This window comes from Peromyscus californicus, unplaced genomic scaffold, assembly GCF_007827085.1.
Source record: "Peromyscus californicus insignis strain IS unplaced genomic scaffold, ASM782708v3 Scaffold_14__1_contigs__length_90479793_seg_2, whole genome shotgun sequence".
NCBI classification, from domain to species: Eukaryota; Metazoa; Chordata; class Mammalia; order Rodentia; family Cricetidae; genus Peromyscus; species Peromyscus californicus.
The window spans coordinates 66,373,701-66,386,652 of NW_026294436.1; the positions used below are offsets into that span (position 1 = coordinate 66,373,701).

The 12,952-nt window shown below is 41.7% G+C and overlaps 1 protein-coding gene across 1 annotated transcript in view; it reads left to right on the top strand.

The window, feature by feature from the left end:
- Nucleotides 1-12,952, top strand: part of Dnah14 (dynein axonemal heavy chain 14) — a 216,412-nt gene that overhangs the window by 55,818 nt on the left and 147,642 nt on the right. The window contains exons 21-26 of the mRNA XM_052736532.1: nucleotides 1,553-1,674; nucleotides 5,226-5,397; nucleotides 7,243-7,347; nucleotides 7,432-7,550; nucleotides 8,592-8,666; nucleotides 10,054-10,141. Coding sequence (XP_052592492.1) covers nucleotides 1,553-1,674; nucleotides 5,226-5,397; nucleotides 7,243-7,347; nucleotides 7,432-7,550; nucleotides 8,592-8,666; nucleotides 10,054-10,141 — 681 coding nt within the window. The remainder of the gene's footprint in view (nucleotides 1-1,552; nucleotides 1,675-5,225; nucleotides 5,398-7,242; nucleotides 7,348-7,431; nucleotides 7,551-8,591; nucleotides 8,667-10,053; nucleotides 10,142-12,952) is intronic.

Consider the following 12,952-nt stretch of genomic DNA (forward strand, 5'->3'; position numbering starts at 1 on the left):
CTCGCTCCCCCCACCCCTCATGGCCTCATCTATCCTGCTGGCCACATTCGGTCTGGACCCTTCCAAATGTCCCTGGCTGCTCTCTCCCTCATGTCTGTGATAAAAAAAAAAAAAAACCTCCTCAACTGGGTTGGGGATTTAGCTCAGTGGTAGAGCGCTTGCCTAGCAAGCACAAGGCCCTGGGTTTGATCCTCAGCTCCAAAAACAAAAACAAAACAAAACAAAAAACCCTCCTCAACCATCCCCTGGAGCTGTCCCAGCCTCATTTCCATGCAGATTGTGGTAATGATTTCACAGGGAGAAGAATATGCCGAAACTGTGACCATTAAACACATGCCAGTTACAGGGCACAATAGTACAATGCCTATAAGCAGAGGCAATTGGATCTCTGCGAGTTCAAAGCCAGCCTGATCTACAAGCCTTGTTCTGGGCTACCCAGAGCTACACAATAAGACCCTGTCTTAAAAAAAAAAAAATTCAATCAATCAGAGACATTTATATTTTATCAATTATGCCTTAATACAATATAGAAGCAAATACAGAATAATATAGAATGCTGGTAAATTCCAAAAGACAAATAAGTATAAGTGAGTTAAAAGTGAGTCTTGGTGAGGGATCAGTGAGATGAGCTAACTACTGGTTTCTAAGGAAGCAATTTATTTATTATCAATTGACTTTTAACAAGCTTCTCACTACTTTTTTAAATGTTGTAGTCAGTTAAAAAGATCTACACAATGGAATTTTCCAAATAAAGAAAACCACTAGGTAGGATGGGGACACACACCTTTAATCCCAGCTTCAGACTTCTATGGAGGCCAGCATGATCTACTCAGAGAATTTCAGCCAGAGCTTCATAATGAGAATCAATCTCTCTCTCTCCTTTTTCCCCCTCCCCTCTCCCTCTCTCTCCTTTCTCCCCTCTTCCCTCTCCCTCCCTTTCTCTCCCTCCCTTCCTCCTCTCTCTCTCTCTCTCTCTCTCTCTCTCTCTCTCTCTCTCTCTCTCTCACACACACACACACACACACACACACACACACACACACACACACACACACACACACTGTTAATTGCTGATATAAAACCTCTCTAGATGTCATTACTAGCTTTTTGACAAATCAGGTCACAAGGCAATGACTAGAACAGCTGTATGTGTGCAAACTCTGAAAGATATTGTGTGCATATAGATATGAGTACAGAAAGACTTAGAGAAGGGACTGGAATAGTGTGTGCACCAAAAACCTGGTTACCATTCTGTGACCAGAAGTGTCAAATGGCTCATTTACGTTAATTTTATAGTCTGTGCATGTTACATGAGTTAATTTTATGTGTGTATGCAAGTTTTAAAAATATTTGTATCTCATGAGAAAATTAGATGAGCAGGACATCTGAAAACTGACTAGAACCAGATTTATCTTCATTTATGATAAAGCTCTTTCTCAGTAGTTTTGTTATGTCAATGGCTACTGGTGCCTCACCTCGGCTTCTATTATGTGACTTAGTAATTTCATGTCTTTAGGTTGTTATTTGAGGATTTTTTCCCCCTCTTTTGCAGGATCTTGTGAATGAATGGCATCAAAACTTAAGCCTCTTCTCTTATACCATTGAGGAATGGATGAGATGTCAAAGAGATTGGCTTTATCTCGAACCAATCTTTAACTCTTTAGAAATACAAAAGTAAGAAATAAAAAAAAATATCATGTACAGGTAAAAAAAAAAATGCATAGGGAGATTTAACTTAATCTTCCAGAAATGATCTCTTCAAGGAGTGAACATCATCTGTGGTTTGAATGTGAAATGCCTCTATAGGTCATGTGTTTGACTATTTGATCTCAAGTTATTTATGGTTTGTGGGAAGATTAAGGGACCTTTAGGAGATATGGAGCCTTGCAGGAAGAAATGGTAGTTGATTGTGAACCTTGCGGTTTCATAGCCTGTGGCACTTCCTGTTTCTTCTCTACTTCCTGACTCTGGAAACCATGTGAGCAGCTGGCTTCCTGCTCCAGCTACCATGCCTTCCATCTTGGTTGAACACGGATGGACAGACAGACAGACAGACACACACACACAGAAACACACACACACACAGACACACACATATATACAGACACACACAGAGACACACATACAGACACACACACACACACAGAGACACACATACAGACACAGATACACACACAGACATGGATACAGACACACATACACACACATATACAGACACACACACACACACAGATACAGACACAGACACACATACACACAGATACACACACACACACACACACACACACACACACACACACGAACTGTAGGTCAAAATAAACCTTCCTCTCCTAATTGCTTCTAGCCCTCCGCCCCATACTTTGTCAGATCATCAGGAAAAGTGACTAGAGCATCATGGATGCACACAGGAAGGAATCTGTCAGACCATTATTATTTTCTCATTCATAGACTAGTACAAGAACCATCTTACTTTTGAAAACTTAATTCCCTTATTGCTAATATAAGCTATAAAATACTGAGATGCATCAGAGCATTACAATCCTTGAGCCATACTATGTGTCTCTTCAGTTCTGGAAGATTGGTGTGGTTCTGATGTGAATAAGAAATATACTTTTTAGTGGCATTCATACATAAATGAGAATTTCCCATTTTGCACCAGATAAAATAGAGGGACTTGACATTTGATAAGCATTCCATTTTCCCTCTTCATCCACAGCACTCAAATTAATTGACTTCTCACTTCTTAAAGTGCTTAATCTTAAGAGCACTAAAATGGAGACAAAGGAGTTATCCAGGCAGAATGTAAAGGACTGATAATAAGTCCCAGAAGTCATTCTGAAATGAGTAGGGAGTGTGGCTTACGCAGTTGGAAAACCTGTTAGAGTTGTAGAAGACCATGACCGTCAAGTTAATTACTCTGAACTTTATTTTAGGAACAGAGGTGAACCTCTAGTAGTTACGGATGAGAACTGTTTAAATGGAAATATTGCTTTACAGAGGACAATATTTCTGTTACACATATTTAGTTCTTGACACATGGATGCTTGGTACTCTCCTGTTAAATCGCAGTTATGCTGAGCCCACACGTAAGGAGTGTGCCTTTACCACAACCTTGACCTTTAAATTTCAGACTTTAAAACTTCTTCATACTAAAGATGTTTCTTATCAATGAAGAGACTAGACAGTTGTCCTTTTACAAACTTTGCTAAAGTAAGGAAGGGGCCTTTATTTAAGAGAGGCTGGGGTGTCTTTACAACACACCTAAAGCAAAAATAAACCTGTAACTAACGAAGGGATACCCGTGGTACAGAACCCGAGAGTCACCAAGAGAATTACAAGCAGAGATCTGTGACAGTCAAGGGTGGTGTGAGGGCAGCATTAGAACCACCCAGAGAGATGGGACTGGGACGGTGCTTAGCGGGACACGGGTGCGGGGACTCAAGTGTCTTCCATGATAGCAATTTGCAGTTACAGAAACACAATTTAATACCACCACCCACAATAGGAGTAGGAAGATGGAGGAAGGCTCCTGGGGGTTAACATACACTGCTTGGAAGTATGTGGGTATCAAAAATCTAAGCTCTCCGCCCTGGAGACAAAAATCCCAAGTTAGACAGTGGTGACAGATGTTTCCAAACTGGGCCTATCTACAAAGATCTCCAACCCAAATATCAGTGGGCCAAAATGAAGAAATCCCTGAAGAGTGCCACTTACCACTGGAGCTTGAAAATTGGTTATATGGGGTCAGCTGGAAAGAGCCAGGGAATGCTACAGGAAGCCCCAGAAGGGAAAAGCCCAGAGGTGTATTCCACAGGTATCTGCTATTCCAGAAGGCAGTCAAGAGGCAGAAGAGGCACATACCAGGACAGCCAAGGATACACAGAGAAACCTTGTCTCAAAAAAAAAATGGGGGGGGGGGGGGGGTGATCGAAGGTGACAGCAGCTGAGTGGGCGGTGGGGAAACGTTACCCCTGACTTCACCTCTACCTCAATCTCCAAGCCTTGGGGAACTTGAACCAGGTTGAAGCTACTGTGGAAGGGATATCTAGGTGAGCAGAGAGAGTAAAAGATCATACGACTCTTTTTTTTTTTAAGATTTATTTATTTATTATGTATACAGCATGTATGACTGCAGGCCAAAAGAGGGCACCAGATCTCATTACAGATGGTTATGAGCCACCATGTGGTTGCTGGGAATTGAACTCAGGACCTCTGGAAGAGCAGTCAGTGCTCTTAACCTCTGAGCCATCTCTCCAGCACAACCATACAACTCTTAAAAATATTCCCACACCAACTCCAACAGCAGCAGAACCAGACTCAATTATCAATTGATTGGGCCACGTACGGGTTTTGATTCTTTTAGCCAAGGGGTGAAATAATGATAATGTTCCATAAAGGATAACTTCTGTAAGGACAGTAGCACTGGCCTTCATTCCTTTACCATCTAAGATTGGATGACCATCTACAGAATGGGGATTTTACTGTATACCATGGGGATAAAGAATCCTGCTCCCAGGCTGAATGCCCCCTCTGCCTTCACATCAGAGTTGTGTCCCTCTAGAACCCAGATCCTAAGGCTGCTACACAGTTTTCCCAGGATCCCATTCAGCTCCTTTTATGGATCGACTTTCAGATGCGATGGAATACCTAATTAATTGATGTGTGGAGAAGAAAAGTTTCATTAAGTTGGAAGGTTTCAACTCACGTTGGCTTGACATGTGGCAGAGGAGCACATCACAGCGAGTGGCAGGGGCCTTTTCCCTCATGGTGCTGAGACTGGGAACAGAGGAATGTGGAAAAAAGGGGCTGGAGTTTCAGAACCTCTTCCAGGTCACACCCCAGTGACCTAGGTTCATTCTAGTAAGGCCCGTCTCCTCAGCTCTCTACTGCTTCCCACAGGGTCAGAATGGGGACACGCTGGCTTTGGGAGGCGGTCAAGATCCAGACTGTAGCACCCCTAAGACAAACAGTTCTCATTTATTTTATATAGAATTTCTATATCTATTTTCTGCTATACATTAAGTAAAGTCTTAATAAATGATAATTGTATGTTTAATCCTGTTTTTCTTAGAATACATACTGCTTATGCAAAATAGAAAAATAGATAAAATGGCTAACCAAGTAAAGAAAAGCATATCAAAATTGTCTTATAAACTCAACAGTATTATAGATTTTAATTACAGCACTTTCAAAGTTCTTTACATTTGTAAATTTTATTTTTGAAGACAGCTGTCAGCCGAAACAAAACTTTTCTCCCAGGTGCTTGTCATGTGGAGAGAGATAATGTCCAGAGTACAGAACAAACTAAACGCTTTGCAGATAACTATCTCTACAGGAGTCCTCGACGTCCTGAAAATTTGCAATGAACATCTAGAAAACATAAAGAAAAGTCTGGAGGTAAACTATGGTACCCAAAGTGCAGCCGTACTGGGATGCACACTGCAGAACCTGCCACAGGGCAGACGTATCTCTGTCCCTGCCAGCAGCTTTTCTAATCCTCACTTGCCAGTTTTGGTTTAATGAAAATGCTATCAAAAGAAAACAAAATGGGTGGGCTAATCAAATGACCCTCGAGCAAAGGACCAGTTTTGCCCATTCCCACATTTCCTTTAAGTTGAGAACAGTAGTAGTGCCCCCCTCCCCACAAGCTTTGTGCTGAATGAGACGGTGCATTTGAAGCAGCAGAGCCAGCACACAGAGAGCACTTAATACTTAATGAAGGCTAATAACTTTATCAGTCCTACCTTTATTAAGTTGGTAAGAGCAGCGGAAGCTGGGGCAGAATGTCTTGACATTTGTGAGCTGGCCAACAAAGTAGCAGGAAACCACAGGACAGAGCTGGGAGCTAGGGAAGTTTCCATGGAAGCACTTCTACCCATGCTGATGAGCTCATGCTCACCTGTAAACACTCAAGTGGACATCTTCTACTGTGGGGACAATCCCTTGTCCATGGTTTGGCTTCTCCTGTTTCCATTACTCATACTCAGCTGTGATTAGAAAATATTAGATAGGAAATCCTAGAACTGATTGATGACTCTTTAATTATAAACTGGTCTATGTAGTGATGAAATCTCACTCCATCCTGTTCAGGACATGAATCATCTCTTTGTCCAGTGGACCCACCTTGTACATACATCCTGCATACTAAACAACTCATTGCCCCCTCTCTTATTAAACCAACCACCATAGTTTCATAGTGCTGTCTCCCAGAAATAGGAAAGGCTTATAGCTCCCCAGGATCCCAGGCTTCCAGAAGGGTGTCTTCTACAGAGATGAGTGACTTCTGTACTTGGGTCTTGGTAGAGAATTATGGTCCCAGCTAAAGGGCAAGTGGTTATGTCTCAAACAGCGCAGAAGCATCAGGAATAAAGAAGAGTGAGAAGCTGATACTAAAGAGGAGTCAATAGTAAGAGGGCGTTGGGGGAGGGGCACAAAGGGAAATAGAAGGTTGCTAAGGGATGGAGCATAAGCAAAATTACAGAAGTCAAAACAGGGCTTTGGAAATGCCCTGTAACGTAAAGACGGTCGTGCTCCCAAAAGATTTGGATGGGGCCAGATGACAGCATGGGAGGAGACTGAGAGGTAAGCAGAAAACTTGAGTTAGTAAAGTATCTTTTCAAGAATTCTCAGAAGGTGGGTAGATGGACAGCCGCAGGGAGATGACAAAGGGTGAAGAGGATGCCTCATGTTTTTGTAATGAGAGAAATTTCATTGAAAGCAGAGGCCTTCTATGAGAGAGAGAGAGAGACTGAAGTCATGGGGGAGGAACGGGGGGCATGTCATCTTAGGCTAGCCTGCGATGATGCCTACGTCCTTCCCTGTCGCAAAAGAGAAGCCTGGAAAGATGGGTTGTAGAACGGGATGAGAACTGTAGGGAACTGGGTGTTAGAGTCTGAGATCGTTTGTAGAATGATGTGTTCTCCGTGGGGGTGACTTCTCATGCAGGGAGCAAACAGGACAGAAAGCTGGCAATGCCTGCGCTCAGCCACATGGTGGTGGCAGTACTGGCGACAGGGCAGAGCTCCATCCTGGTTGTTCCTTTGTCGTTAGCTTGCTTCTGTTTTCATTTCCCTTTAATTTTGTGTTACTAAGAAGTAGTTCAGCTTTCACAGAGCAAGGGTTATCATTTTGTCAGGAACTAGTGTGCACACTGCACCTTTAATACTATAGGCCGGGTGAGGGTGTAATCCCTAGCATGATTGGACACATGTTCTCAGCTGCATTTCTTTTGGCTTTGGACAGGATTACCTTGAAATTAAAAGAATGGCTTTCCCAAGATTTTACTTTCTCAGCAACACTGAACTTATTGAGATTCTAGCTGACAGCAGAAATCCTGATTCTGTGCAGGTAACAGCATTGTCTTCTCGCAGTATCATTTCCTCACTCTATCAGGGGTTTGCTGTGTAACTGAAAGTGTGCTCTGGTTTGCAGCCTCATCTTGTGAAATGTTTTGAAAATGTGAAACACATGCTACTATGGAAACAAGATATCGGCCCTCCGGCTGTGAAGATGCTCATCTCTGCCGAAGGAGAAGGCCTTGTTCTGCCCAAGTATGAGGACGCGCTGACTGCAGCAAACAGTTAGACTCTGTAGAACCACCGTTTCTTCAGAGATGATGGCCTTCTGTGAACAAAGGCCCTCCCCCACCTCACCAGGGCGGGCTCTCTGCCCACTTTTACTTTATTGTAAAGTTGGAACAAAGAAAGTGCCTGACCCTGGGCACTAATTCACACTAGCGTTCATTCCACAAGTCTGGCTTTTCAGATAGGACAGAAATGTGCTATCTGGGGTCCTCAGCATTGTTCTGAGCCCAGGTTTCACTGCAGTGGGTTCCCGGGCAAATGCAGCAAGCCAAGGCCTTCTGTCTCACTGATCTCACATACCAGCCTGGAGGGTATCTCCCCCAGCATCTGACTTCTGAGACAAGCTTTACTGAGGAAAAACAATGCCATGCCCAAGCTTTTCTATCCAACAAAGCCCCCAGCCCAACTTAGGTATTTGAAAATTCCAAAAATACCTTTAGTTTTTTTTTTTTTTTTTTTTTTTTTTTTTTTTTGGTTTTTCAAAACAGGGTTTCTCTGTGTAGCTTTGTGCCTTTCCTGGAACTCACTTTGGAGACCAGGCTGGCCTCGAACTAAAAAAAAAAAAATTTTAATTTACATGCATTGGTGTTTTGCCTGCACGTATATCTGTGTGAGGGTGTCAGGTACCCTGGAACTGGAGTTACAGACAGTTGTAAGCTGCCATGTGGGTGCTGGAAATTGAACCTGGGTCATCTAGAAGAGCAGCTTAACAGCTGAGCCATCTCTTCAGCCCCCCAAAAGTATCTTATAATACAATTTATCTCTCATATATTCTATGTTATGTGGAATCTAATTATATTCCTACTTTTGATATCAGAATTCCCTAAAGAAATGTATTTTACTGCATGGTTTTCCAAGCAAAAATCAATACAAACCAGAAGATACAGTGTTATAGTTCTTTGCCCCAAAAGTAATATGTGTGTCAAGAGCTTAATTTACAAGTTTCTCAAAGAAATGAAATATCCATAGTATTATAGTAATTTTCATAATATTTTTAACAAATTACAGGAAAATTCGTGTAAGAGCTTCTGTAGAACAGTGGATGGTAAATGTAGAAAAAAGCATGTTTGATGTGCTAAAAAGGTAAGTACAGTGTTTAAATCCTGAAATTATATAGTGTGTGTATTGTGTGTATTTGTGTTGTATGTGTATTATGTATATATGTGTTGTATGTATGCTGTGTGTGTTGTTTGACTGTTGTGTATATTCTGTATGTGTTTGGAGTATGGAGAGTGTGTATATGTTGTGTGTGTATGTGTGTGTGTGTGTGTGTGTGTGTGTTGGGATGTGTATATAAAGCTTGGATAGCTATCCATGTAAATGAAATATTCAGAGAAACACATGGAGTAGATTTTAATAGAGCATGATGTATGAGTGATGAAAAAAAAACTCATTGTTTTTGAAGTGCAAATACTAGTCTGAGTACATAATCATGAATACCACAAAGGCTGCTCTGTTCAGATGTGTGTGTGTGTGTGTGTGTGTGTGCGCGCGCGTGCATGTTTTCCTGGGCCTCAAACATGGGCAGGACCTGAACTCAAGCCAACTCCAGCCTGCTTTCAAAAAACAGGCTCACCACTTAGTGTTTCTGTCGTACTTTTACTCCCTCAAATTGTTGAATCGGTTCAGACCTGGAGGTAAGAGCAATGCTAGAGACAGAACATGGGGCCTTGTGCACACTAGGCAAGCATTGCTGAGTGACAGCCTTGGCTTAGTGTTTTCAATAGTCTCCTTTCTATACTTTAATCTGTTATTGCCACCTACGTACAGGGAAGAAAGCATCTCAGAATATAAACTTCTAAAACTAATTTGACTAGAATAGTTGTATTACATTTCTAATTTTTTTATTAAAAACTTTTTTCTCCCAGGAAAGGCGCAAAGCTACACAGAGAAACCCTGTCTCGAAAAACCAAAAAAAAAAAAAAAAAAAAAAAAAACTTTTTTCACATAATACATTTTAATCATATTCTTTCCCCTCCCAGCTCTTCCCCCACCTCCCTCCCACCCAATTGCATGTTCTTCCTCTCTCTTTATGGGAAAGCTATTTGAGTTTTCATATTTACTAATCCTTGGAGAAGCAGTACAATGTTTCTAGAACACAGCTGATGATTGCCATTTACATGAAGTCATTGTGAATGTCTTTCCCTTACCTCCGTTTCTATCCTGGGTGATAGGTGATGTGGCAGAAACCAAGGGATATACTACCCCCTGTAAAAATTATTTTTGAACACAGACTTTTTAGCTTTTTACCCTTGATAACATTGTAATTCAAAGCTAATATATGTCTTCTCTTAAGCCAAAACATATTTCTACCAATCCAGATACTGACAGGTAAAGAGAAGCTTAAAGAATGTGCATGACTCATGGATACATGTTCAGATTAAAACGTCAGCAGTATTAATGATTCATCATTAAGTGGCATCATTAATGAGCATGTATGGATAATATAAATGTATTTCTCGGTTTATAGATTTTTAAGTCAAGGTATTGAAGACTGGAGCCGCAAGACTTTTTCTAATTGGGTATTGTCACATCCAGGACAAGTGGTCCTGACTGTGGTGAGTTGATGCCACCTTGAATTACAAAGAGAGGAGCTAGTATATGGTTGCTAAGAAAGTAAAAATGTGAAAAATGAGTTACTATGAAGGGTACTGATACATCCTGGTTATTTTGAAATGTATTTAAAATTAAGATAAATGTATTTATAGATACATACATGATATAAACACTGTAAAATTATTCTAGAAAATTGGTGGATGATAAATTCATTCTATAATGAATGAACAGGTATTCATTCTATAATTCCTTCACCTTCTTAAAGTTCAAAAATCTTCAGTTTATAATATAAAATGAGAATAACCCATGAATTATCATCTTAAAAGTGTCACTCTATTGCACTGTACACATTTTTATTGTGACCATTAAAAGTTACTCCAAACTTGGTGGCTTAAAACTATTAAATTTGTTATCTTAAAGACCTGTGGGTTAGAAGAACAGTACAGGACTCCCTGCTGAGCTCAAGTTGTCCTCAGGTATGTGTGGAGGCTCTTGGATAGGGTGGGGGGGTCTAATTCCTGGCCACCACCAGCTCCTGGAGAGAAGGCCACCAGCATGCCTCAGTTTATGGCCTCTTTCTCCATCTTCAAGGCTGCTTGTGTTACATCTAGGCTCCTCCCCAGCCATCCATCTATAATCATGTCTCCTGCTCAGAGACAGGAAGAAGTCTCTAGTTGTGAGGAAGCATGTGACACTGATAGCCCAGAGTAATCTCTCCATTTCGAGGTTCTCAGTCACATCCGCCCTTGTCTCTCAACATCTTGACAGGTTCTGGGGGTTAGGGCGTGAACAACTTTGTAGAAAGCTGTTAGTCTGAGTATTTGTTAGTGGTAAGTGTATTGCTTTTCCTGAGGTTAAAAGAGAGAAAGGCTGCAGTGTTGGATCGGCAGTCAAGAGCCCTGGCTGCCGTGGCAGAGGACCCAGGTTCAGTTCCTAGCACCCACGTGGTAGCTCACAATTTTCTGTAAGAGAAGTCCAGGGACACCTCTTATAAGCCCCTGTGACTCCTGCATACATGTGGTGAACTTAGGTATATGCAGGCACATACATACACACATAAATTTTTTAAAAGAAGGAAAATTAGAAAACTGTGATACTAAGGAAACCAAAATTTTCAGTTGTTCTAAGAAATTTTTGAAATCTCCCTCAGCAGAGTGTATGAAATAAGAGAAGACAGAGAAACCCCAAGGGGAACAATATTTGAGGAATTGATGAAAGATGAGCACACGGCAAAGACCGCCAAGGCGTGAGGTGGGGCAGAGCAGGAGGCAGGAGATTAGCGTGCAGTCGAGAAGATGACTTTTTGTTTCTTTGATCTTTCACTAGGAAAACCAAACGGTCCTAAGAAAAGAGGGTGGTCCTAGTTTAGAGATCTGTGTTGCGGTGTGTATGTGAAATGTTCCCACCACACTACTTGGTCCCAGCTCGAGCTAGGTGGCTGCCTAGAGGAAGCTGGTCCTTGTTCTTTCTCTGTCTGTCCGAGAGCAAGCAGCCTCATGTTCCTGATCCCCACGGCCAAGAGCTGTCACCCCTCCCACACTGTGCTTTTTCCTGACGTGACAGCCATGCCCTCAGACTATGAACCCTCAGACCATGAACCAAGGCAAATCCTTCCTAATTAAGTGGCTTCTTGTCAGGCATTTTGTCATGACAAGTGTTATTTTTAAAAAAATCTCAATCATCCCATTTTACCAATAAAGGCTCTGGAACTAGATGCTGGGGTGAAAGCCTGCCAGCTCAGAGAGGCAGAGTAAGCACCCAGCTGTCATTCCTCCTCCACCATCATCCCAGAAGCCCCCTCTCTCCTACTATGTCAATCAAGTCCTCTCTTACTCCATGTCCCTCCCCTCCACTTTCTGTGTGTCTCTCTCCATTCTCCTGACTCCCTATATGCTTTTTTTAAAAAAATAATTCTGTGTTCACTTCTTGTCGGCTGGTTGCTTGCTCCACCTCTTGACTTCTGGTTGATTTTATTGAATCCTGTTTACAATATTGAAGCAGAAAGCTCTTGAATTAAAGATGTGTGCTAGAGCTGAGCCACACCACAGCTAGAACTAGATTTTTACAGTAAATCACGTAGTCTGGGGGTTCACAGTGTGATCAAATTCCTGCAGCCATGAGCAATGTCACTAATACAATCTGAAACTATATTGCTTGTCAGTCATTAGGGTCAATGTGAACCTTGGATACTGGTTTATCTGGAGAGAGGAAGCCTTTGCCATAGTAACCATTAAGTATCGCAGAAAGCATACTTGACCTATAGTTCTCTTACTTAAAAATAAGTCCCCATTTTCTACTTTGCCTGACCCACCACAATTTTCAAGTCTTCATTAAGGTCACCTAGGACTGTAAACAGACATTTTGCTCTCCACTTGACTAAGTAAATGCCAGGTCTTAAGTTGAAAAGCTGGTGTTTACACAAAGGTGACAAAATTATGGGAGGTTCTATACATTTCTGTAGTTTGACAAATTCAGATAGTCTGATTTGCCTTAAGAGAAGCTCTTTCCCAGGTTTCTGGTGACCCAAGTAAGCAGCACACTGCGTTCTGCTCTCAGAATTACTCTAGAGTAGGCTTTTATCTTCAGTCACTGGATGGACTTTTGCCCAGGTTCCCCCACCTCCATCTACCTTACCTATGGCTTATTTCTCACCTCAGGGTGCAATTTACAGTTCCCTTGAATTTAGTTCTCTTGACCTCTCCACAGAGAGTTGTCTCTGAATAAACATAAAAAGATAATTTTGAGAGATAGCTCTATATATTGGCCACAAAGAGATTTTCTGTATAGATTTGTCCATGATATAGCAATTAGTA